The sequence below is a fragment of the Aulonocara stuartgranti genome, assembly GCF_965226115.1.
Source record: "Aulonocara stuartgranti genome assembly, chromosome: 9".
NCBI lineage: Eukaryota > Metazoa > Chordata > Actinopteri > Cichliformes > Cichlidae > Aulonocara > Aulonocara stuartgranti.
In genome coordinates this window covers 18,530,359-18,556,389 of record NC_138960.1, presented here as the reverse complement: position 1 = coordinate 18,556,389, position 26,031 = coordinate 18,530,359, and the positions used below count along the sequence as shown (strand labels likewise).

At 39.6% G+C, this 26,031-nt stretch overlaps 2 protein-coding genes and 2 long non-coding RNA genes across 4 annotated transcripts in view; 2 read left to right on the top strand and 2 right to left on the bottom strand.

The window, feature by feature from the left end:
- The window catches only part of gpr158a (G protein-coupled receptor 158a), a 94,493-nt gene extending 83,307 nt beyond the window's left edge, over nt 1-11,186 (bottom strand). Inside the window, 2 exon segments of the mRNA XM_082546663.1 lie at nt 9,973-10,791; nt 10,793-11,186. Coding sequence (XP_082402789.1) covers nt 9,973-10,791; nt 10,793-10,848 — 875 coding nt within the window. The 5' untranslated portion in view covers nt 10,849-11,186.
- LOC309714333 overlaps nt 1-26,031 on the top strand; it is a 35,606-nt gene that overhangs the window by 1,137 nt on the left and 8,438 nt on the right. Inside the window, exons 2-3 of the long non-coding RNA XR_014278904.1 lie at nt 7,008-7,070; nt 15,961-15,999. This is a non-coding gene — a long non-coding RNA (uncharacterized lncRNA). The remainder of the gene's footprint in view (nt 1-7,007; nt 7,071-15,960; nt 16,000-26,031) is intronic.
- Nucleotides 16,914-25,749, bottom strand: LOC309714784 (patched domain-containing protein 3-like; the record flags this gene model as incomplete). The annotated part of the gene is made up of 4 exons (XM_082547481.1): nt 16,914-18,768; nt 18,997-19,142; nt 22,812-22,933; nt 25,030-25,749. The coding sequence occupies 4 exons, from the start codon at nt 25,747-25,749 to the stop codon at nt 17,198-17,200; spliced, it is 2,559 nt and encodes an 852-aa protein (XP_082403607.1). The 3' UTR covers nt 16,914-17,197.
- LOC309714785 lies at nt 19,502-20,650 on the top strand. The gene is made up of 2 exons (XR_014279021.1): nt 19,502-19,808; nt 20,393-20,650. It is a non-coding gene; the product is annotated as an uncharacterized lncRNA (long non-coding RNA).

The following is a 26,031-nucleotide window of genomic DNA, read 5'->3' as shown; positions in this document are numbered from 1 at the left end:
GGAAACATGAAGATGAAACCAGGAGATGTCCTTACTGGATCATCAGAGCTGAACAGGTGATGGAGAAACAGGTTTACCTTTTAGGTGACATGAATGAGTTGAAGGGAAGTTATGAACTGTTTCTGAGAGACAAATAACCCCAGGATCCTTTTTTAGGTAGCTGACAGCTGGTAACTGTGCAGGGGCGGGTCTAGCAAAGTGTTTCCAGGGGGGCATGTAGGGCATTAACAGGGAAAGGGGGGCACAAAGAAATACTTTTCTTTCTTATTCTTATTTAAAATGTCTAGCTTTTAAAAAATAATTATCTGAATCTTACAACAAACAATTGATAGATTGATGCATATATACCATCAAAACAGTGTACATCACTGTCACAACAGTGTTTATTTTCATTCAAAGGCTTTATGATTTTTCCTATAATGGTGGGCCAGTCTCTAGTCAAAATGCCCGGGCCAATTTTCTGTCCCAGTCCAGCCCTGTATGCAGCTCATCTGCAGTCTGGTGTTGCCTACATCTTCCTATTCAGAAGGCAGAATTTCTGAGTTCTGAGTACAATCAAAAGCACCACGACTGCAGTTTTTGTGTTGGATGTAAAAGGCGCACATGACTCTGTGACGTAGGCTAGAATCATGGCAGCAGTCAATGACGGTCCAGGCGTGGAATTTCTCTCGTGGAAATATGAACATTATCTTTTCCTTTCTATTGGTAGGTGGCACAGTGCACTTGTGGCAAGTAAGCAAGCTAGAAGACTGGCAAAGTTATGAAAGAAACACATTAACAAGAGAATTCTGAGTAAAACCAAAGTTACTTTCCCTAGTAACTAGTTACTTTGAAAGTAACGAGTAACTTGAAGTAACTGAGTTACTTTTGAGAGAAGTAACTAGTAATGTAACTAAGTTACTTTTTTAAAGTAACTTACCCAACACTGGTAAAGAATAAAAAAAACATATTTAATATATTTAAGTCTCTTCTTTTCATTGTGCAGGGTTAAAATTTCAAATGTTTACTACAAGCTCCTCCACAATCAGAAGCTGAGCAATTACATTTGGCACATGGGTATGATGTCATCACGTTGCCTATCAACCACTTACTAAAATGCTAAAATGACCCATTAAGCTGTGTACACACTAGAAACGATTTCCTTATCACACGCTGCTTTGAAGTTGATGGTGCCATTCCAGGCTGTGGTTGCCTATGTGATCCTCTCACATTTGTTCTACCAAGTAATATGTCAATGAACATTATTGTTCTCTCGCACTGGCATTTGCTTCAGTTACTCACCTTAAAGTTGTGAAAAGTTTATCTTAGGTACTGCCCACTTCTCATCATCAGCAGTTATTTGCCCGTAGTGAGTTGAAGTTGCAGAACGTTATTCACTTTCTATTCACGTTCTAGAAGATCTCATTTACGCTCTTCGCTGCCTAATGCCTCTGTAGAGAGGCTTATCCATGATTTGATAGCTTAGCACAGCTAACTGTTGCCAAAAAATTCAAGGTCAAACTCAAGACACAAGAATTGGGGTTCCAATATCTACCCTTCTCATGGTAAATACAAGCCAATTGGAAGGTACCATAAATTCATAAAGCACCTTGTTTCAGATGTGTAGACACTATCCCTTCACTATTTAGATCACTAGCTAAGAAGCTAAGAAGCTAAGAGCTTCTTAGCTAAGAAGCTAGTGATCAATAGTTTAAAAGTTTACTGATTGTTTTAAAACTGCTTTATAGACAGTTATCTGGACAGTTATTGTACAGTTGCAAGGTTTATTGATAAAGCACTGGTAATGGTTAATAAATACTGTACATCACATCTATACGCATTGTCGGATGCTTGTTATGACATTATGAACAATGCTGGGCATCCTCTGCACATGGCCATTAACAACCAGAAGAGTCTGTTCAGTGACAGGTTGCTTCTCCCCAAGACAAGAACTAACAGACTTAAAAACTCCTTTGTCCCACACACCATCAAACTGTTTAACTCCTCTCTGGAGGGGAGAGGGAGGGGAAACAGGAGGACAAAGGAGGGGGGAACAACTAAACTGTAGTGCCTCTTCACCTCACTGTACAATACCTTGTGCAATACTTTTTGTAAATAGTCAATGGTGCAATAGACCTCAATACTTGAAATGTGCAATTCACTTGTATTTTTATTTTTATTCCTATTTATTATATTTATCCCCTTCGTATATTTTATTTATATTTGTCTCTGTATTTATATATGTGTGTGTATGTGTGTGTGTGTGTGTGTGTGTGTGTGTGTGTGTGTATATATATATATATATATATATAATATTCTGTAACTCTGAACTTCTGTCGGTGCTGTGCTTTTTGGAAATCGAATTTCCCAGAGGAACCCACCCGAGGGATTAATAAAGTTCTATCTTATCTTATCTTATGAAGCTGAAACTGGTTCTTGTAAATTAAGTGATATTTAACCTCCCAGTTCCCTAGCAAAAAAAATAAAAAAAATCAGTGTTTGATTATTCTGTGGAGGTTAAAGTCCAATGACTTAATCGGTGGGCATGCTGTACACTGCCTTCTGCATGCTCTATCCACGTGGCACCCTCACCTAATGTAGGTAAATATTTTGAGTATTTTTACAAAACACATCTTGAGCAGACCTGTGCTACATGTAACAAAGTGCAACTTTGAACGATGGAAGTATTCACATACTGTCTGGAACTGAAGCAAAACATTCCCTTAAACCAAAGTTAATGCAAAAGAGATGAAAACACAAAAGCTTAAAAGTCATCCTTTAGCAGTGTAGCCAAAGGAATTGCAAGCCTGCATGAACTTGCATGCACATATCTCCTACTCCGGGTCTCGACAAGAACACGGTGCTGTCCTTTTAGGAGGGCACAATTTGTGCATTATGCCGTGGAACCATCACAATGCAGGAACCCGTGCAGCTTTCTCAAGGAAAAATGTCCCTTACGTGATGGAAATGCATTAAGCTAACAGGACACGTAGAAAATGTGAGTCGAGCCGCCGGGCACGATGCTGCTTGTCTACCATTATTTCAGTGCAACCTGGGTTATTTTATTGAGTCCTGTCTCTGGTCATCAAAAAAGACACAGCGCCTGCGGGGAAGTGGCTGTGACAGAAAGTGAATAAAGACTGCTTCTTCTTCAGAGTGCTGGCACTTTCTCTTATAGTCGGTACGCTCGTGTCATTAAAGGAAAAGTTCACCCCAAAATCCAATTTCTGTGTATTTTTTTCTCCCTCTGGCTTGTAGCGCTGTTTATCCATCTAGATTGTTTTGGTGTGAGTTCCCAGTTTTGGAAATATATTTGCTGTAGAGATGTCTACCTTCTCTTGAATATAATGGAAGTAAATGACTCTTGCCTTGTGGTGCTCAAAGCAACAACAACAAAATACAGCTGCAGCGTCTCTTTCCATAAATCACGACCGGATACTTTATAAATATATTGCAGGCTGAATATAGGAACTATTTTTTCTAGTGTCCACATTCACCTTTTTTTAACTAACCAAGTCATAATTTTTGGAAAGAGACATTGCTGCTGAGTTTTTCTAAATGTATTGTTGGTTAATCGACTACCACCAATGCCATGTAATTCTCCTATATCTCCATAACTGTGCAAATCACACCAAAGCAATCTAGATTCATAACCAATGCAGGAATAGTTTGATGAATTTTGCAGTGGACTGCCCCTTTAAAACCCTTCTTCCAATGAACAAACCAAAGTAAGACGGAGGTATGTTAGCGATTATGAATAAATGATGATAAATGATCATAAAGCATTTGAGCTACAGAACAGATTTACTGAATGAACTACTCAGTTCTGGGTACCTTTCTTTTCTATGTAAAAATATGTACCAAATTGTACAAACATGAACATTTTCCTGACAGACAAGATGAAACTGGAGCGATTCTTCCATGGCAATATTGGAGAGATACACCAAAGGACCAGCTGCAGCACTTCTGTGTATTACATATCACCTATCCTAAAGCTGAATTTCCTTCTATTTGTCGTCTTCGCTGAGGGTTATGTTGTCATTGTAATTGTCATGTTTATTATAAGTTATCTTCTGTAATATCTTCCTGTATTTTTGTCAATTTATGGAATCTAACAACAGTCCAAATCTTTATAAATTCTCCAAACGCAGCACAGCACTCAGTCCTTACTCTGTTAGACCAGGTCATTAAAGATAACCTTACATAGTTAGCAAAAAACAAATCCTACCAAACAGCACTCTTTAATACCTGAGTAGCTCGATTTTCCTTAATGTTGACATTTACTGGCTGAAGGCTTTGACAGGCCACCTTACTGAGCAGCGGAGTCCCACTGACGTCAGCAGTAAGAGAAGCAGCGCCTCGGGGAATTTAACCCCTGCTTCCTCCAGGTCGCACTCAATGGAAAATCTACAAGGTCGGACTCGTTTTTGCTCATCGGGTTTAAAAGCTTCCTTCTGTGTGTACAGTTTAGTTTTCTCCTTGCTGGTATGCTTAGCTGAAAATCTAATTTACCTCTTGGATGCACTTTTTTTTTTACTCCTACCACCTTTCATCTCAGTTTAGCATCAAACATTATTGCATTTAGCCTCGGGAATTGTGGGATTTTCTTCCTATTTGTTTCTGGATGGAGTCCATGGAAGCAGATGCTGCTGGCTCCTCCTGGAGCTCCAGGCCTCCCACTCTGTTACATGCTGGGTATCACAAAGCACTCGGGCTGTCCAGACAGAGCTGCATTAATAGTAAAATGAGAGGCAAAGCAAAAACGTAGAGGATCCTGCACATAGTTAGAACTTATTTGGCCTTTTTGAGAGATAAGCTGAAAATGCATACTTTTCACCATTTAGTTTTGCTTTTAAGCTTCATTTAATCTTGCTTATTCCTGCTGCTGCCGGTGAAACTGCCTGAGCTCCAGCCTCAAAGCAATTAAGGTCTGTGTTGTGAAAGGTGAGCTTGAAGTAATGCACCTGCCTCACTTTCCTTCCCTTACTTTCTTTTGTTTGTTCTAACACATTTTTCTTTATTTGTGCCTCTGCTGTCATGAGTTTCTATCTGAAGTTAGAGTGATCTGCCAATTAGGACTAGAAAGTGTCATCCTGAAGAATTTCTGAACCTCCACCAATGGCATTCACACGCTCACACACACAGATACACACTGCACACTTGGAAACAGCCAATCCTCTCTGTGCGGGCTAAGCTGTCTCCCCTGTGCCTTGAGCGCAGCTGAAGAGACAGACTGGAAAGGAAAGAGACGAAGTGCGAGAGGTGCGATTTCTTGCACCTTCGCAGAAACAACAGGTCGATCTATCGCAAACGAACGTCCGCACACTTCTGCTTCGACAAGTCACATAAGTTGTTTAGCACCTGCACGTTCAACAAGCAAAAGGGGCGACGTGGGGGGGGGTAGTCTCGGTTTGTGTTAATTTCCATATGCCAGAGCCACGAAAAAGTCCAAACGAGTCACCTTGCTGCTTGCAACATCATCACCCTAAAGAGGAAGTGACTGAGGCTGGAAATAAAGACAGCCCGTGCAGGGTTGTTGTTCTACATCTTTCATTATTAATTCATTGTTGTATTGATTGTGTATTCATCTGGAGGGGAAGCGGAGGAGAACTGATGTCTGAGGCAGCTATATTAGCCAGCACTTCCCTTCCTCTCCTGTTTCTTATCTGGCAGGCTGCTGAGGTGCTGGGAGGATGCAGGGTGAGCCGCCTGCTACTCTGATACAAGCGTCAGAGGAAAGATACAAACCTGGAAAAAGGGCACGACAATGTGGAAAAAAAGAAGAGCTTGACCAGAGATGGGCAGTAACGCGTTCATCTCGCGTTACTTGTAACGCGTTACTGTAATCCGATTACTTTTTTGAGTAACGAGTAAAGTAAGGGATTACTATTGCAAAGAGGGTAATTAGATTACTGTTACTTTCCCGTAAGCACGCTGCGTTACTGCGTTACTAAAACCGTGATTTTCTTGCGAGAGTGTCTCATGATAATGACGTAAGCGAGTGTGACATCGTGGCAACAGCTGTGTGCAGATCAACAATGGATAATATATGGAGTGCGGGAGAGAGTATGAGCATGCAGCGTTTAAAGCGTGGAAGTACTGACCTTACTTTGAGTTTGATTCTGTAAAAAGTGACAAAAACATTGGCGTCCGTTGTTCACTGCGTGGGAAGAAAACCCCTAAACTTCCGAGCAAGCACCGAGTAATGTGAAATTCACAGAGAAACTCGCAGATTCTTCAACTGACCAGGGTAAACCTCCGCCTACCCCACTCCTGCTGTACAGGTGAAAATAGAGCAAAAGGACCGCTAGTCTTTGATTTTATTTATTTTCTTCTGTGTTTTACTTGCATTTATTTGAAAGACTGAGTGTAAACACAAAAAAATATTTTATTTTTTGTGCTGGAATGTGCAGAAAATAGGTTTAAATGTTAAACTAATTTCTTCCAGTCAGTGAATGTTGCATATAATTAAATTTTTGCTTGATGCATAAAGTTAAAAGATTAAAACTAATAAAACAAGTTTAAAAAAAGACTTTTCCATTTGATTACATTTTGTATGATGGATTATGCAGAAAAAGTAGAATTGGGCTGAAAGATCTATTTATCACCTATTCATGTTGTAAATCGTGTTTTTAAAAAGTAACTAAGTAACTAAGTAATTAATTACTTTTGAAAATAAGTAATCAGTAAAGTAACGGGATTACTTTTTGGGGAAGTAATCAGTAATTAGTTGCTGATTACTTTTTTCAAGTAACTTGACCAACACTGAGCTTGACTGTGCAAAATATGTATTTCAAAGCCAAGTGGTACACATGAACCAAGCTGACTGTCAAGTTTTTCAAGACCATGCCAGTGATTAATGAGAACAGCATGTCCTTTCTTAACAATTTTAATTTCTTTCTAACATTTGGGTCAACAGGAGAGAGAAGGAAACCAGACAGAAAGGGTAGTGAGAGGTTCAAAAGTTCTACTGCAATATTTCTCCTAGGACTATTCATCTCATCTCCATGTGTCCTGTTATATTTCAGGTTGAATCAGCACACATTTGATGCAATCTTTGAGATCCTCTCATGGCAAAAAGATGAGATTTGGTGAGTATTGACTTCATTAGTAATGGGGTAGTTCAACACTTTTACACAGTGTATACAAAGCCACTGCAAGAAGCCAATGAACCGGACTAATCATAAAGGTTGAAACCACTAGCCTGGGTCTGCAAAATTCATCTGAACCTCACTGAATGCAGCTGAAAGTACACAATTGATTAAAACTGCTTATGTGGCTTGATTTAATATGACTTGGTATCAATCAGAAAAGCAACATGCATTTTTGAGAGAAGACTATTCTCACGTCTGTGAAGGTTCCCAGTCATCCAGGTCATCGTAGTCAAAGGAGCTTGCAAAGAAAAGCGTCTGGACTTCTTTAAGTTACTTGAAGACGTTTCACCTCTCATCCGAGAAGCTTCTCGGATGAGAGGTGAATATTCTCACATATTTATGTTCAGAGCAGGAGAGGAGAGATGAAAGAACAACAGATCTTATGCAAATGTTAAGGACTAACACTATTCCTCCCACTTCATCCTGCTTGGTAGCTCAGATCGCAACCTGATTTACCTAACCCTCTACTGTGTCCCTCTAGTCAAGAAGCAGCCTCTGACCCCACGGATGGTGAGTATATGGTCATAGGATGCTTTTGTGGCCCTGCCAGGCCGCTCTGAGGGGAATGGTTGGCCAGTCCTCTGTGAGTCGTAGTGAGAGGACATTGATGGGAGCGTAAAATTGATCAGTCTACATAAATTTCTGCACCGACTCCATAATTCCAAAGGAACAACAACAAATCATGTGTAACAAAGGACATCAAAGCACTCCTTAAAAAGAAAACGAGGACCTTCAGAGCTGGCAGTATGGAGGAGAGAGAAGCTTAAAGTATCCTAAAGAAATCCATCAAGAAGGCATGGACAACTACAGGAGAAAACTGGAGTGGAAAATCCAGCAGACCAACATGAGGGCAGTCTGGAGTGGCATGAAGTCCATCATTGGTTTAAGACCAACAAACAGCGCTGCAGTTGAAAACTGTGGAATTAACCAATAGACTAAATCCGTTCTTTAATAGCACAAACCTATGTGCTTTAACTTTGGAATATTTAAAGCTCCTTAGTTTTTCTTATTTTTACTCTTTTTTTTTAGGGAGACTTTACTTTTTATTTGAATATTTATATTTAACTTATATTAATGTCTGAAACAAGTCTGATACCTCAGTGGAAAATAAGGACACAAAAACTAAAAAGCAGCCTAAGGAGGCCACTTTTGGACTGCAACTGACTGTAGCAATGGGGTTTTGTAAAAAATAAATAAATAACAATAATAATTAAAATAATAAAAACAAATACGATATACTGTTCACTTTCAGTCTCTTTAGCATTAAGTGGTTCTTCGCTGTTTTGCTAGCTGCACTGAAATGGGAAAATCCAGCTACTGGCCATAATTTTAGGGTTTTTAGAGCATTTTCTAAATGAGGACTGTGTGGGGGAGAGCCTGTTTGAGTCTGGTGCACCAGACAGATAAGCTGAAGTCCGACACTCTGATTTTTAATCATCAGTTAGGGTGTAGTTAACAAATGGCGTGTAAATTAGCCTTTATACATGTAGTGTTTCATGTCTACTTTAAGAGTATGAGGAGATATTTAGAAGATTTTAATGCTCCAAGAACCAAGAAAAGCACTAAAATGTAAAAATTCTGATTGGTAAAACACTTAACTGTAAATTATGGTATAGATTGTACTCTCCTGTTTCTTTACTGTTCTTTACAGACAGCTTTTCAGGGATTTCACACAATACAAATACCTATACATCGCCTGCAGTGGGTTATGGAGAAGGCTTCAGCTGAACTGGTTTAATAAAAATGTCTGTAACTCAGATCCTTTGGGGACAAAAAATCTCCAAACAAAAAGTCTGGTTTCACTAATAAACTAGAGTTGGTGTGTCAGACAGGTTTGACTTCAGGTTGCTTTAGTGGGAGTCTGAGCTTTGCTGTGAAGCTGCTCTGAGAGGATTTAGTGTGGGATAACACCAGGTAGCTGATAGCCTATTACAGTATAATCACTGAAGGTTTTTGCTCATTTGCAATCCGTGCCAGCCTGTGAGCAACTAGAGTGTATCAATGAAAGATTCATTGAAGGCAGTACAAACACAACTAGTGATCTGGATTAAATATTCATTGAGGAGATGTTAGTCGGGATCCTATGGAGCTTTAACACTTGACTCTTTCAGTGCATGTCACTATTGCTGGAATAAAACATGGCTCATTATAGCATCGAGCTGCAGCCGAGGAGGTTTTATGGTTTGGAGAAATTCAACCAAATATCCTCATCTGCTGCTGCTGCTGAGCTTGTTTTTCTTACGGAACTCATTGCAGATTTAACAGCCTCCTCTCTTGAAGAAGGTAAAAGAAAGGGCACAAGGCATTTCCTGAGTGCATCCCCTGTGAGTTTGAAAAATGAATTAGGGCCTGCAGCCAGAGGTTTCCACCGCTGTTACATCCAGTAACACCCTGGGTTATTTTTAGCATCCCGCCGTCTTGTCAGACTGGAGGAGAGAAGAAACACCCCCCCCCCCCCCCCCCCCCCCCCCACCCTCATGTAACAAGAGGAGGCTAGTGGGAAGCTGTAAGGCAGGTATGATCACCTTATAAAGCTTTATCCAGGTTTGGAGATGTAGTGGAGGGTAAGCTCACCTGAGCACACCTTTAGGTTGACAAAAAAAGTCATTGTTACATAAATATATTGTTCTGCTGAAAAAGTGAAGGCGCTGCACATTTGTGTTAGGCTTTGGAAATGTGGTTATATATATATATATATATATATATATATATATATATAGATAGATAGATAGATAGATAGATAGATAGATAGATAGATATGAATCACTTTTAGACTTTGTGTTGCATATATATTGTGTTCCTCCACATCATAGCGCAGGTTTGGACCCTCTGTGCTTACCTGAATTCAGGAGCCAGGTTGGATTTCAGGCCATAGAAGGCAGCAGATAAGGTCAAAAGCCAACGGGGAACAAAATTCCCATTCTCACACTCCAAGTAGGGCGCAGACCATCTGACGTGCGTCTTGTCCGGAATAAAACTCTCTCCTCTTTTCACTGAATTGTCCACCGATCTGAAATCTTGGCTCAGCGCTCTTTTATGGAAATTGGGGTTCTTCCTGTCTTTTATTTCGTGGTACCACTCTGTCTCTGCCGTGCGGTTGTGCAGATGTCGGTGGGCCATGCTGGAGAGGTCTTGGAGTACTATTTCACCGCCGGCCCTGGTGGCTTGAAGAAGCACCGAGGGCCCCGGGAAGGATGAATCCCCGCTAAAAGTAACAACCGCCCGGTGAATCTTGGCGTCTCCCTCCAGTATACTCCTGACTAACGCGTGGTACCACTCAATGTCTCGCCGGAGGTTGTGCTCCCTGGACCTGTTGGCTTGCAGGATCATGTTGAGGAAGTTTGTGGCGTGCAGCACCGTATCCAGCACGCTGCTCATGGAGTAATGCGGGGTAGCGTGTGACCTTCCCCGCAGAGAGGTGAGCTCGTACTTTCGCGAGCAGTTGGCATGCTTTAAGGTGGTCGAGTCCCCGGTGTGTAAAAAAGCCGTGACGACCCTGGGTAGAAGCTCGTCTGTCTTCTGCGGCAGCTCAGCCGTCTCCCCGGCAGCGTGATGAGGCGCACGGAGATGCGCCAGCTGCCAGCGGTGCGTCTGAGCGCCGTGAATCGCCTCCCGTGCCCCGTTATCCTCCCCGTGCCCTGACCATTCCGCATCTATGGTTTGATCCGATCACAAATCCAACTTGCAGCAGCAGCGACAGCCGGAAAACAGCCATCTCCCTCAAGAGAGCGACCACAGATGTTTGGGGGATTGCTGCTCGGAATTAACAGTGTCGTCGGGCGAGTGTGCTGTAGAAAAAACACAGAGAACCTATCAAATTGCCCCGCTAAACCATCGCTTCACCACTTGTAGGATATTCTTCTGAGCTCCACGCCTCTGTTCTTGAAATCACAAAAAGAGGGAAACCCGCCAGGAACCCCTTCCCTCGTCAAATGCCTTCTCCTTCCTCACAGATGCCTCATACAGCTTGTTGATGTTGAGTATCCGCTTGCAGCTGTTTTCCCACCTCTCTCTCTCTCCCTCTCTTTCACACACTGTAGACAAGACTGTGTTGGCTTTGCTGTGCCGCGGACGTTCTCCTTCTGCGTGTAGGCTACACAGTCTAGAATCAAAACGAGGAGGAGGGAGGGGTAAGGGGCGGTTATTATTATATTTATATGCTTTTTTTAGGAGGCACCGAGTCGATGAGCTTCTCACTTGGATGGCAAACGCACTCCGCCCTCTTCCGACCACAGCAAGCATTAAGCAGGCCTATAAAAGCCACGAAGAAGCAACATCAGGATCCGTGCGCTTTCAAAGCCCGTCGTCTTCGTCGTCTCATAGGGGCTCCAGGAGCGCCATTGATCCGCGTGTGGCCGCTTCTTCTGTCAATCTCGGAGCGGTGTTTGGTGGAGCGGTGAAGGAGCTGTCCGGCGCTGAAACCGATGAAGCACTGAAGGAGCTGTCCGACGCTGAAACAGACAAAGTCACCCTCAGCCGATTTATCACAATCAAGCACTTAATTTTAGATCAATTTTCGGAGACTAAGATTTTTTTTCTATCATCAGTGAGGGGAAAGCTTTATTAAATACGATTTGATTCATGATTGTAAACTTTTGGAGCAAGGTGCAGACTGGATTCATCTTTTCTTTCTAAATTTCTGCTATCTTCAAATCTGAAAGCTGAAATGCTTCTGACTAAGAATTTATCTGCGTTTCTCTGATTTTCACCTGCTTCCACAACAATTCACCTGACCTTCACATTTAAAAATATGCTGGTGTATTGTTGGATAGATGAATAAGTGCACCACCAAATCTGAAGTCATTTGGATGAGAGGTTCTCATGTTTTGGCTAAAGGTTTTTCTACAATAGAAATTAAAGCCAAGCCTCCAATCTCAGTTTAACCACAACAACAACGTGCTGCTCACTTAAACCTTGTGATGATGCCTGTGTTGGCTTAAGACTTTCTTTTTTGAGTTGTTTTCATCTAATATATGATTGTGTGTTTTCTGATTGGTTTCATTGTTGTTTATATGCCTGCAGTAATCTTTCCAAGGAGCCCTCTGTGTATAAATAGTCCTGTCTTCCCTTCAGTATGGGGCACAACATGCATCCGTCATGCTCAGCTGTTAGGTTTCCAACTGTGTGATCTTCAGTTTTTGGATTTACTTTGTTTCTGAACTTTGTTTATGGTCTAAAAAAAATCCATGCCCTCTTTATCACGCCTTTTGGTCCAAAACTGCACTGTTGTGCAGGGAAGTAAGAGCAGGTAGAAAAGTTCTGACTTTTCCAACATTTTGTCACTCTTTTGTTCTAAGATTCCAACTGGTTCCTCTAAAATACAGCTGGTATGTTTGGGTTTAATTTACATAAAAAGCCAGTCTGTGTCACTCATTGTTAATATTTAGACAGGCACGCACAGACACACACAAACACACACACACAGTGAATCTATCCTTACCGCACTTTTAAAGCAATAATTTTGTGTTTACCTACATTTGATGAGTTTAGGAGATACGACTGAATTGTAGGTACAAAAACCGACCACAAGATAACTGTGTTTAACTTTTGGGGGGCAATAAAATGTCCCCAAGCTCTAAAAACTCAATATTTGGACAATTTCCTTTGTGTGTTCCTCAGTCTGTTCCTCTCAGTCTTTTCCTGACCTAAAATGTAAAACAAACAAAAAAAATGTAAAAACAGAAAGAAATTAGAAAAAATACACATTTTGGTTATGTAAGTTGAATGAAAAGCATTTAATATTTTCTGCAGTATTTCTGTCTTTATTTCTGTGACACAGTGGTGCAGAAGGTAACAGCAAAAAGATTCTGGAGTTGAACTTTCATGAGATCTTCAGTCTCCCTGCGAACCTAACATGCATGTCCAAAGCCTTGCATGGTATGCATACTCAAGACATCACTGAATGCACACATTAATAAGGCATGTAGACACACCTATCATTCACATTGGCATGCAGTAAAATCAAATGTGAGATCAGAAAACCTTTGAAGCTTTGGTTAAAATTAAAGAAGTGCTATGCAAATACCCGTTCACATTTGAATAAATAACAAATATATGTAATATATAAATTAATGTGTCCCCCTGCCTCTAATTTTACCCACTTTTTAAGAGCTTTGATTAACATTATGGTACAAAATTTTCACCAGAGGTTCAAGTGCAAATAAGCATCATACAGTAGTAGTGCTTTAGCATGTAACACCCCAGTTACATCTCAAAATATATAATTAGGTGCTGTATTTTATGAGAGAATAAGTTATCTTTTTTTGCAACATATTGTTTTTTTTTCTATAAATTCTAATAAAAACTAGTGTTAGACATGTAAAAGTGCACTAACAGATGTGGGATTTTACTACACAGGAAAAAGAGGAACATGATGAGTTTTTTTATGTTATCTCCAATCCCTCTTCTTATCAGTTGATGCTCTCACATACACCCACACTCTCTCCAGCTCTGCCTTCATCCTGGGTGTAGGGCCATCTCATGTCATGCTGTGCAGTCCAGAGGCATCTCGCCTAGGAAGCAGGGCGAGGGAAGACAGGCATGACGGAGGGTGACAGAGCTGTGCAGCAGCCATGAAAGATGCAGAAAGTTAAAACCAGAAGACTTTTCTTTTTTGGGGAGGGGGGGTTAAGTTCTACTTAGAGTAGGCCTAAAGCTGAATCCAAGGCTCCTTACTTCTCTTCCTTTGTTAAACTCTCCATATCTGCAAGTAAAGAGCCGACAACAAGACACCGGCAGCTACCGTTGCAGCACCGCTGTACACAAAACACTTGCTCCTAAGCAATCTGATTAGCATTCACTCTTTACCCTAGAGTGGAAAAAGCAGTAAGAACCTCTTTATTCAGTTTATCTGTCCCAATTCAGTGTGTTGTTTTATTCTTTGGAAAGTCTTCAAATAAGAATACTCACAATTTACATTCTAATATTTAAAGTTTATATGCACACTAAATGTTAACCTATCTGCAGCAACAAGCATGAAGCATATCTATAATTAAGTTATTTCCTTTCTGTTTGGTCTCCAGCGGTTTATAGTTCTGTGCAAAATGCTACAAATGAATGCAACTGAAACAATAGAAAAATTCTAAACATCAGTCATGATCACAAGGATGGTGGTGGTAGCTTTGGTGGACATAACGCTTCCTTTTGAGGTGTGAGCCATCTGTATGGGTTCTTGCTTTTAATGCGCTGCCAGTTGGAGGCCATTATGATGAATATGCCACCAACACCACTTCCTGAAACTGAGAAATTGTAGTGCAGCTTAATTATGGACAGTTTGGAATAATGTGACATTTGAATGGCTTGTAAATGAAGTAAAGGGTGGGGGGGGGCAATTGTGGCAGCTTTGCAATTTTTGTTGAGTCCCGATTGCTTCTGAAATCTATTTAATGGTAATTCAGGGCACTATTCAAAGCCACATACTGGCAGCGGTGGCTCAGGAGTTAGAGTCATCCACTAATCAGCTCCTCCAGTCTGCATGGTGAAGTTTCCTGAAGCAAGAAACTAAACCCCAGATTGTCCGTGATGTATCTATCGATGTGTGAGTGTGATAAATAAAGGCCTGTATGAATGAGTGGGTGAAAGGGGCTTGTAGTATAAAGCCCTTTGAGTGGTTAATAAGAGGGAAAAAGCACAATATAAATGCCACTCTTTATTGTCTAACCAGGCAGCGATAAAAAGAGTAGAAAAATAGACATTCACGTTAGTAATTCATAAACATTCATTTAACTTTTGCAGCGATTTATCCAGATAAAAGTCATCTTATCTCTCTGATTATCTTAATGCAAATAATGGCATTAAGATAACTATCAGGATTTCCTTAACTGGTAGGTTTTAGACAACATCACACGCTCGCCTGCCTTAATTCGTCATGCCATATATTCAAGGTGCTGGAAACATTCCTTGGAGACTTTGGTCCATACTGACATGATATCATAATACAGTTTGATTTGCTGGCTGCATTTGATCCATCGTGCAACTCTTCTATTCCTTTACATCCCAAATAAGTGTCTTTGTGGGTTACTTTTGCCTTCCTCAATTTTAAACAAACCATAAACAATGCAAAGTTTTTGTCTCAAGATTTTTTTTAAATTACATCTTCTCACTAAATGCAGCAAACGTATTTTTTTAAAAAAAACATAAAACTAGTTTGGTTTATCAATTAGTAAAATTACAAAAATAAAATAGTCTCTATATTGACGTTTCTAACGTAAAATAACAGAAACATTTTATTTACTTTTACACAGAAAAAATATAAACATAATATGCTAAGATGCTTTCTTTATTTAAAAGATATAACTACTGAAAACTAGCTTTATGCTGTACAAACATATCAAAAATGTGATGAAATTAGTGTAAAATAACACAAAGAATGACAGAGGAAAAAGGAATTTTACTGTAATTTAACATTGGTTTGTTTATTCATTAACAGACATGTTGTGAAATTACAGAGGTTATCACCACAAAACTGGTGGAGAAATTGTATCAATGTTTTTTTATGAGTGTATAAAATCTGCAAGTATTGTGTCAAAAGCTATCATTACGCTAATTTCACAGTTGATGTATTTCATATTACCAAAATTGGTAAAAGTTTAGTAAAGTAATAACAATAGAAACTATTGAACCAACTCTTCCCTCTCATGATATTAAGAGGAGAGCGGACTTGCTAGCAATGCTAATGGCTGAGGTGATGTTAGCCGTTTTAGCTTTTCAGCCACCTGTACAAAATAATTAGCATTAAGCAGTATGCCTCTTTGGATTTAGACAGATTTATCTATTTACCTATTTAAGTGTCCCCTGTTCCCACATTTGTTATTCTTTCTCTCGGCAGATTCATTATGACTTGTTGGTGTCAAGGGCTAGTGAAAAGGTGAGTTTGCACCATATGCGTTTTAGGGATGTTCAGAAATTACACTTATATTTACGTGAAAACCCTGAAAGATTTTATATATATATATATATATATATATATATATATATATATATATATATATAATGAAATTTGAAAATATAGAATGAAACACTTGAGTATATAGAATGAATGAACCTCATGTTTAGAGTTGAGGTTTTTCTGAATTTTCTGCCTTTACAAAATGGCATCAGCTGAACTATTTCAGTATTTTGAAGATTTTGAGTCTATATTGCGTCAACTTGAAGATCACATTTTCATTTCTAGCTCCCAGAATATTTTTTAAGGATTTTTTTGTTAAATTTTTTTTCTTTTTTTTACGGTGCACATTGTGAGATTTTGTTTTAATAGTTCAAGACCTTATTATGCAGGGGGGTGGCTCTGGCTCAGGTAGAGCAGTTTGTGTACTAATTGGAAGGTTGGTGGTTCAGTCGCTGCTGCCCCAGATACTGAACCTCGAGCTGTACCCAGTGCATACACAGGAGTGTGAATGTGTGTGAATGTTAGACAGAAGGCACTTGGACACAGAATAACATGCTTGCGTGAATGGGTGTGTGAATGGATGAATGCGGTATGTTGTATTAAGCGCTTTAAGCGCTCAAGTAGACATAAAAGTGCGAAGAAAAGCATTATATTAGAACCAGTCTGTTCACCATTTATCATGCACCCAACAGTAGTGAGATGCATACTGTTTCCTGGAATGTGCATGCATGGGACACTGTAACAGCATAAGGATCCCACAATGCAATGCAGACAAAACATATAATGCACTGAAAAATATTCACTGTAGCTGAGATCCAGTGTCAATAAGACTTTAGTTTAAGTGTTCATACTTGATTTTATTGTTTACATTTGTCAATAAATCAGTGGAGCATCTCAAACAAGATCAAACAAGGTTGTTTTAGCCACTGGCAATGTGTCTAAAACAAGAATAAATAAACTGGGAGGGGCACTGTCTCAGATTTTGGAGTTCTAATTTAGACAATACAACACATTCATAAATGAATATCTTACATCATAAAGTCTAAATTATTTTCACTTGTAAGGTTGTTATTTAAATAAATCTAACTTATACTGAAATCACTTACTTTCAAAGCAGCTGTTCTAATTTCATCTAAAATTGAATCTGACTAAAAGTCCTTACTGTAGCCACTTTTGGTTATAGTTTGGTGACTTTCACAGTGTTCTCTTTGCTCTCTTCCTTTTCTGACCTGCGTGTGAATATTGTCAGGATTACTGGGATGAAAACAAGGCCGTGAACCATCCCGATAAACATGACAAGAAAAAAAATCTTAAAAAATGTTCTAAAGGTGTTAAACTTTGATACAGACAACACTGACACCCCGAAAATGGTGGACAAGCCACCTTGGAGGACGGGGAACCCCAGATGTGTGAGAGCATCCACAGCCTTTGCGTTAGGATCCGTCTTTTTGCTGGAGACGAAGGCGTAAGACACGTGAGCGGAGAAATCGACAGTGAAGCCAATGCAGACGGTGAAAATGATCATGGATATGGAATCCAGGCTGATGTCCCAGAGCGCCATGAAGCCGGTCACGCCTACAGTCACTGAACCAATCGAACAAGTCACCAGAAATGAGCAGATAGGCTTAGGAATGAGCAGGAGAGAGACGATGAACATCACAGCTGCGATCACACCAACATTTTTGATCGTGCTGCTCACTACAACATCATACTGGTCAAAGAAGATGAATTTCTGGTTATAGACTAATAAAGAAGCTGCTCTGCAATCAGCTGAGGTGGACCGAAGTGCTTTAAGTGCATAAAGTTCCGTGCTGCCACTGTCAATATCAACCATCTGTACGAAAACTCGGGAGGCGTGGATGACATCTCCGGTGATGTTCACATCTTGCTGGTAGAAAGGGAATAATTCAAAAAAATGAGGGAGATTTTTGAGGAAGGCATCTTTATCATTAAGGGTTAAATTATTTGCCTGCCCATACAACAAATAAGAGTCCAGCCAGGATGAAAAAATGCCTTTATCTACAATGCGGAGCCCTTTAAAGTCCTCCACGCATGCCTGGAGTTCGTGCCGCTTGGTTTCATCCCAGTATGGAAAAGGCTCACTGATAATAACCATCACAGATGGGCCATAATCATAGAAATAATGCCGATCCTTCCTGTTGAATGTGTTAACAAGGGAGTCATCAGCTGCCAGGTCGTGAAGCTCAAACCCCTGCTGTACATGGAGGCATCCATAAATGCTTACAGCTAAATATGCCACAAAGAAGAAGATCACCATTCCCTTGACCCAGGGTTTGATCAAAAATGGGCCGTAGTAATCCTTAAAGAAATAGCTGACTGGTTGCATCTTCTCTGCTCCAGTGCTCTTATCAAAGTCACCTCCCACGCAGCAGATGCTGTATAGCTCAGAGCGATTTTTAGGTCTGTCTGATGGGATTCGCTTGCAGGTCAGCCAGTGCCTGTTGCTGCCTTCCCGCCGCCCATTTAAAGCCAAGAAGGCTCCAAAGAAGGTGATGGTGTAGATGTAACAGAATATGATTGAGGTGCTGGTGTACAAGCAGAAGGCCTGCATGGATGGGAAGTAAGACTTGACACCTATGAAGAACTTGAGAACATCGGTCACAGCGGTGATGGTGATGGGCATGATGGCTTCTTTGTAAGTGTGAGCCATCCTCTTTGGGACCGGGTCATTCACATGTGTGTGCCGCCAGTCAGACACCATTATGAACATGTTGTTCAGACCAATTCCTGGAAAAAAAGTGATAACAGTTCATGATAGTTTTACGGTACTCACATGACTCACATGCTTATAAATGAATAAAGTCACCACCTTATAAAACACCACTGAAACTTTTTTTATGTTGTCACCTTTATTACTTTTATTACACTTTTAATTACTTGGCTGGTTTTGCACCTCCAGCTAAAAGCTAAAACTAAAGTGTGGAAGGAAAGAAGCCAAGAGTGAATTTTTCTCACCAAGTAAAAGGAAAACGGCGTTTGCGACGGTGATAACAAACGGCACTCCGATGTAAAGCAGCAGGCCAAAGCCAGACAGAACTGCCAGCACAGCGGAGAGGATACCGAAGACAGCCACCCACACCTTGTTCCTCACATTGTCCAGCCTGCCAAGGAGGAATAAATTGTATTTAAATCCATACAGATGATAAAGATAACAGTGAACTGAGGGCAAGGTCCAGTTTTTCTGGGCAGCCTGTAAAGGATCATTGTTGGATGTTTTATAACAAAACAACTTCCTAAATATGACCTTTTATTGTGGATGTTCTTACAATTTGTAAAGTGAAGCTTGTAAAAAAAAAGCCTGTTGTTCATAGTTAATACAGAGGTGGCAACACCTGACACAATCTGAGCCATAAACCTGATAAACAATAGCTATCACACGCTCTGAAAATGTCCCGTCATAAAAAGAGAAACAGAAGGTAAATATACACAGCAAATTCAAAAGTGTTAAATTTTTTGGTGTTAATAGTCTCCTTGCAAAAGTAGAGTTAATTTTACTCTAAGCAGAGTCACATTCTTTTAATGTAACTCTGAGGTGTAAAATGATAGTAGTTAAAATAGAGTGTTAAAAATGAGTGTTTCTCTGTCAAATCTGGAGGTGTTAAAATGGAAACATTAACTCTTGACCTCTTAACTCTGAACTCCTAGAGGGGCTATGACACCAACAGAGTAAATGCACAGACTCCGCCCCCAGCACGGCTCCAATCGAAGCTGAAGTGAAGCCGTTTCAGAACATTTGCTCTACATATTTGAGTTGTTTGCCATGCTTGGTAAGTCACTTTTTCAAAGATTGTTTCAATTGTTATTAGCTTTTACTTCTGTGGCTCTTTGGAGTTGAGACAAAGCTGTGTGAAAGGCATTAGCCATGTTGCTCGGTGATAGCATAATATTCTGTTTTAGCTAGCTGAAAGGTATTGTTTGCGGGCAAATTTTCAGCCTTGAAAAAAAGCTTGCATGTGAATTTTCAGTCAAACTTTTGGTCAAATACACCTAAAACAATGTCTAGAATGTGAAATGTTGGTATAATGGTGCTACTTGAAGCCTGAAAACGATCGCCCATAAAAATAAAAAAAAAACGAGCAAACAGCAGTAGCAGACGTCCTGACTGGGTTCTACGTTAGCATAGATCCCTCCAGAGTTTTGTGCACACGGTTTAGGTAAAAATGAAAAAGGTTGAGGTTTTACATTTAGTTCAGTATTACCTGTTCCCTGCGTCCTTGTCTTTTGGGAAAATACTTTACACAAGTAATGGCTCAAAGAGGATTCCTTTTTTTTTTTACTGTGCTGCAATTGTTTACTGGATTATTTGTGCCATTAATTACTGTCAACTAATTTTTATTCAATCTCCGCACAGGATATGCTTGTGAAGATGGAATATGGGGGAGAGCAGAAGTGCGTTGAAGTTCCACAAAGGGATGAATGAAGGACATTCATATTGTATTGAAGAAATAAGTGATGAGAATGCTGTTATTTGCATTTACCAGCTCACCTATGTCAGACCTTTTGATAAACAAAATTCTAATGAAAGTGAGAACATGTATACTGTTACATCTTTCAGAAAATGTTTTGAAATTGTGGTGCACAGTTCAGAATAAATGTTTTTCAAAAACCATTGCATCTTTTTAGTAAATGTTTATTTCCAAAAGAAATTTCTAGAAGTTCAGAACAGTAAAATTCCCGCTTTTTAGAATGAATTAGAAGATAACTCTTACGTAGTTAAACTAAAATACTCTTTGAGAGTTAATATATAAACTCTTAACACCAAGTGTTAAATTATCAACTCCAGACAGATTTGGTGTTTAACACTAAATCAGAGTTAACGTACCAACTCTCCAAAAAGAGTTAAATTAACACTCTCTGGTGTGGACCCATATAGACACTTTAATAGTGTTGAAATCAAATCCGACAGTGTTAATTTGGACATGATGGATTTGCTGTGTACTGACCTGATTGTTAATTATTATCTTTCCCTGTTACTCAAGTTATATGTTATATTCCCTGTTGTTAATTATTACCTGGTTAAATATCCAGGGAAAAAAGATACGTGCCGCCTTAAAAATCTGTGGAATAAGATTATAAAAAATCTACATTTAAGCTAAATATAGAAATGTAGTTTTTTTTAAGAAAAATATGGAAGATTTCATAAATGTTTTTTAAATTGTATCTTCAGAAAGTAATCATTTGGTAAACATGGGCAGTTGTATGTTAACCTAACATGTAAGACCATGTTCTAATAATATTTTTATGTAAATTGAAAAGTAAGTAAGAATTTTACTGATTAAGTGCACAGCGTGTTGTTGATTAATTGAAGTTGTTAGTGATAATAAGTCAAGAAACTTTTAAAGACTACAATAATACAGAGAAAATCCCTTTGAGAAGCCACTTGGTGACAGTGGGAAGAAAAAACTCCCTTTTAACAGGAAGAAACCTCTGACAGAACCAGGTTGAGGGAGGGGAGGCCATCTGCTGTTACCAGATGGGGAAGAACTGCGGAAGCGAGTCAGAGTAATATTACCAATGATTAAATGCAGTGTTGTGTATAAACACAGAGTGATTGAGTAAAGATTAAATATTTGGATGCATCATGGGAGCCTAGAACTAGCAGTGTGACTAAAGGAGGATTCAGGGACACCTGATCAAGTCCTGCCTATACTGTACGTGTTGTCAAAAAGATAAATTATAACCTAATCTTAAAAGTGGGGAGGGTGTCAGTCTCAGAAAATAGAGGACATTTCATGTGACATGAACTGTTTTTAAAAGCACTGTTCACCATACGTTCTTATGTCTTCAAACAGTTTGAAGATAGAGGCATCAGCTGCTTTAAATATGAAAAATGGAAACAATGTTTGGCTCTGATAAAGGTAAAAAAAAAAAATGCCTCCGATGTGTAACTCTGAAGCTCTAAAGCTCGGTAATTGAGATTGTGTTTCTTCAGTTGGATTATAAATCAAAGTGCAATAAAAACTTTTCCAAGTACAAAAGATTTAAGTGAGACATTATTGCTCTTTACCTCAAGACAAAACTAGGCCAGCAGCTTCTCTCTTTGACTAAGCTTCTGGCTGTAGCTTGATTTTCAACAACTAAGCATGTGAGTCTTATCAGTGTTTAATAGGAGGGGTGATAATTTGCACATGTTTTACAGCAACAGGAGCTGGGCACCTTGTAGTAATTGAATCAGTCATTAACTCCTCTATAGGAGGAGTTATTCTAGAGTCAAACGTGAGGCCATCTAACAGCTAAAACTGAAACTAGATCATGAGACATCCAGATCCAGGCCTCAACCTGACTGAAATGGTGGGACTTTAAGAGAGCTGTGCATAGATTTCAATGAGCTGAAGCAACGCTGTAAAACAATTGCTCACGTTACTTCAGATTATTAAGGCTAAAGGTGGTTTTACAAGCTTCTGAATCATGGGGGTGTAGTTAGGTTTCCACACATTGCTTCAGATTCAACTTCAGCTTTTTGTTTGTTAAATTAATAAAGACACTGTTATACATTGATATAGATCCTGGTTATTCTTCACCTCAGGCTGTATTTCCATAACTGTTAAGTACCAGATTAGTTTTATTGTCCTTAGAATTTAAAGAAGGTCTATTTCTTTTTACTAGAACTGTAACTATGAATTCAAACTTCTTAATCTACATGAAAATAGCTCAAAACAAAAAAAAAAGTTAATTGTACTGCACTACATGTAACCTGACCTGGGTCAGACAAGCGCTCTGCATCCTGGATTTTGCCACTTACTGCGTGACGGTTGCTGATCACTTCTTACCTCAGGCAGGATATCACAGAGACGGTGACAGCACAGGCATAAGCGATGAGGAATAGGGGGAAGCCATCTGTGGTGTGGCTGTCAATCTCATCCTGCTTGGATTTCGAGGTGTAGTAAGACACCTACAAAAGAGCACAGCAGAAGGAAGTCAGCTTGAGCGTTTAAGTCACAAAAAATGATTGCACATGGAAGTCCTGGCAGCTGTTACATCAGTGTTACTCAACAGTTTGGATTTAAAAGGGCAGTTCACCCATAAAAGTCAAATATTTAGATTTTTCCTCTGGCCTGTAATGCTTGCCTGTTCCTCCACTTAGACTTTTCTACAGTTTACTTCCAAAAACTAGGAAATTCAATCCAAACAGTCTATCTTCTCATGAATATAATGCACTATGTGATAGCAGTACAGTACTTTTACAAGAAACCCTGCAGAAATGTTTTTTGTTCTTCAAATCATACAATGTTAGTTCAACAAGGAAATCTTCAGACCTTGTAATGAGCATGTTTAATGTTGGAACACATCTGCCAACTAAAAGAAATGTGTGCATAGTTCACATTACAACCATTTTCAGGTTATAAATGACTCTATTATTCAGGAATACTTTCTTAATGGCTCAGTTTGTGATTATTCCATTTTTGTAGTTTCCTTTCATCATGAGATCAAGAGCTTGGTCCGCATAGCCGACAATAAGTCAGACTCGTTTCCAGTGCATGATGGACTCTGCCAGGGCTGCCCTTTGTCACTGATTCTGTTAGTAAATTTTATGGACAGAATTTCTAGGCCTATCCAAGTGGTGGGAGGCTTTCACTTGGGTGGTCTGAGAATCTCATCTCTGCTTTTCGCAGATGATGTGGTTCTGTTGGCTTTATCGGGTGATGGCCTTCAGATCACACTGGAATGGTTCGTGGCCAAGTGTGAAACGGTGGGAATGACAATAAACACCTCCAAATCTGAGGCGATAGTCCTCAGGTGGCGTGCCCACTCCGGGTCAAGGATGAGATCCTGCCCCAAGTGGAGGAGTTTAAATATCTCAGGGTCTTGTTCATGAGTGACAGGAGAAGGAAGCGGGAGATTGACAGATGGATTGGTGCTCCGGCTGCAGTGACGCTGTACCGGTCCGTCGTGGTGAAGAAAGAGAACCCAAAGTAAAAGCAATGCTCTCAATTTACCAATCAATCTACGTCCCTACCCTCACCTATTGTCACGAGCTGTGGGTAGTGCCCGAAAGAACGAGATCGCAGATACAAGCGGCAGAAAAGAGCTTCCTCTAAGAGAGGACTCCACTTGGCCCACTGAAGATTTAAAAAGTTATTTTCCAAAAAAATACAGGGGGAAGACATGAACTAGTTTGTGCATAAAGTGAGAGAATGTCAGTGTCAAACAACATAAAAGTAAAGTAGTTATTCCTAAATCATATTTTGTTTAACTAAATAAAATGAGGCTTAAAACTAGAATTACATTACAATAAGCTGTTAAACCATCACTGATAATGGCATTATGAATTAAAAACACTGTAACGTGACATTTTGTGGGGGTGTTTTTGCATGACTTTGGTATTTTTATGGAGTTTTTCCATGCTGTTGGTAAAGAGAACAAACAACATAAAAAAGGACAATAAAAAAAGAAACAACCACTCAGTATGGCTGGTAGTTTTCCACTGCTGATGGCACGTACTTGACCTTCATCCAAATTGTCTTTAACTCAAGTAGAACATTAAACCGCACAATGCTTCCAATGCTTCTTTTTTGTCAAAAAGCTTTTGGTGGCACATTCCAATGAAGAAAATCTTTCTGTAGTCGGTCTGTGGTCAAATGTATCTTTCTGTGATCATTTTATGTTGCTTTAGTTTTGTGATTGAGGTCATTGTTTTTGCCCCAATTTTTGCAACCATGTGACTGGAAGAGTTTGGGCTAGAAGCACAAGTCTGCACAAAACTTTTTTATTTTTCAAAATTTATGAAAGATTTATTAAAAAAATAATAATACTCATTACCAAACACAAAAAGCATCATTTGATGGCATTGTTAAAAGTATTTGTGGCTTTTGCAAAGCATTTCATCAGTCATGTGAAAAATAGTTCATCGTAAATGCACATCGAATAAATACACCCAAGAATCTCTGTTTGCGTTTAAGCATTCAGAGAGGTTATGTTACTTGCTTCAACTTTAAAGTTTAAAAAGAAAATGAATAATAAAAACATGAGTAATGATGTGATACTCACATAAATGTGTTCGCTGTCTGTGTTGTCTGATAGGAGCTTTTTAAATTCTCTCAGCCATAATTTTGAGGCTTCAGCTGTGCTTTCCCGATCATCTAAGTAGTAGAAAAGTTTGACAGCTTCAGCATTTCTGACTGAGTCGCTATCATCTGTAATAACACCACCCAGCACTGCACCTAGAAAGAGTGGAGTAGCTTTGTGCATGTGGACTGGATAGGTGATGCTGGTCTGATTGGTTAGACTGTAGCTGAGGATTTCAAGGATGATGTTTGAAACACACTCTCCGTTGGCTCTGGCACACAGTTCATTGAAGCCCAGTCTTCCATTGTCCACAGTGATATCAAGGATCTTATTGTTAAGTGAGATGATGTCCTCTAAAACAAGTGTGTCCAGTAGATTACGGCTGTTCCTAGCCATAGCAATGAGGGATGCAAAGCTGCCCTTGTCATACTGCCTGTCTTCAGAAAACATGGAGTAATTGTAGGGAAAGTTTTCTTTCACAAAGGCTCTGGTTGCCTTTGAGGGTCCTTTAGTTGGCGTAAACTGGCGCTCAAGACTATTGTCCTGTCTTCCCTCGAGAAAAATGAAACCCCCGCTGAGTGCTGCTGAGAGTAACACAGGAACAATGAAAAAATATAATGGATAGGATCCTACTTTTGATCCAAGATTTTCAAAAAGCCGTGACAGGGGCTTTGTCAGGCAGTCAGTGCGTCTAGAATCCATCCTTAGTGTTGCAGGGCAGTGACACGGATCTGTTGTGACTGCACACTTATAAAGGGTGTCAAGATAAGCTTAATCCTAATATTTATTGCTTCTGGGAAGAGCTACCCTTATTCCAGGAAAAACAAGATGACATGCAAATTATTCAGTGTTCAGTTTTTATTCTGTGACAGTAAAACGATAAGGCAAGCCTTTAGAATGATAAAAGGAAACAAGCTAATTAGTGAACCTAGACAAGGATTACCAAATGCTGACCTTGCTCTGACTTAATGAAAATAACCAGGG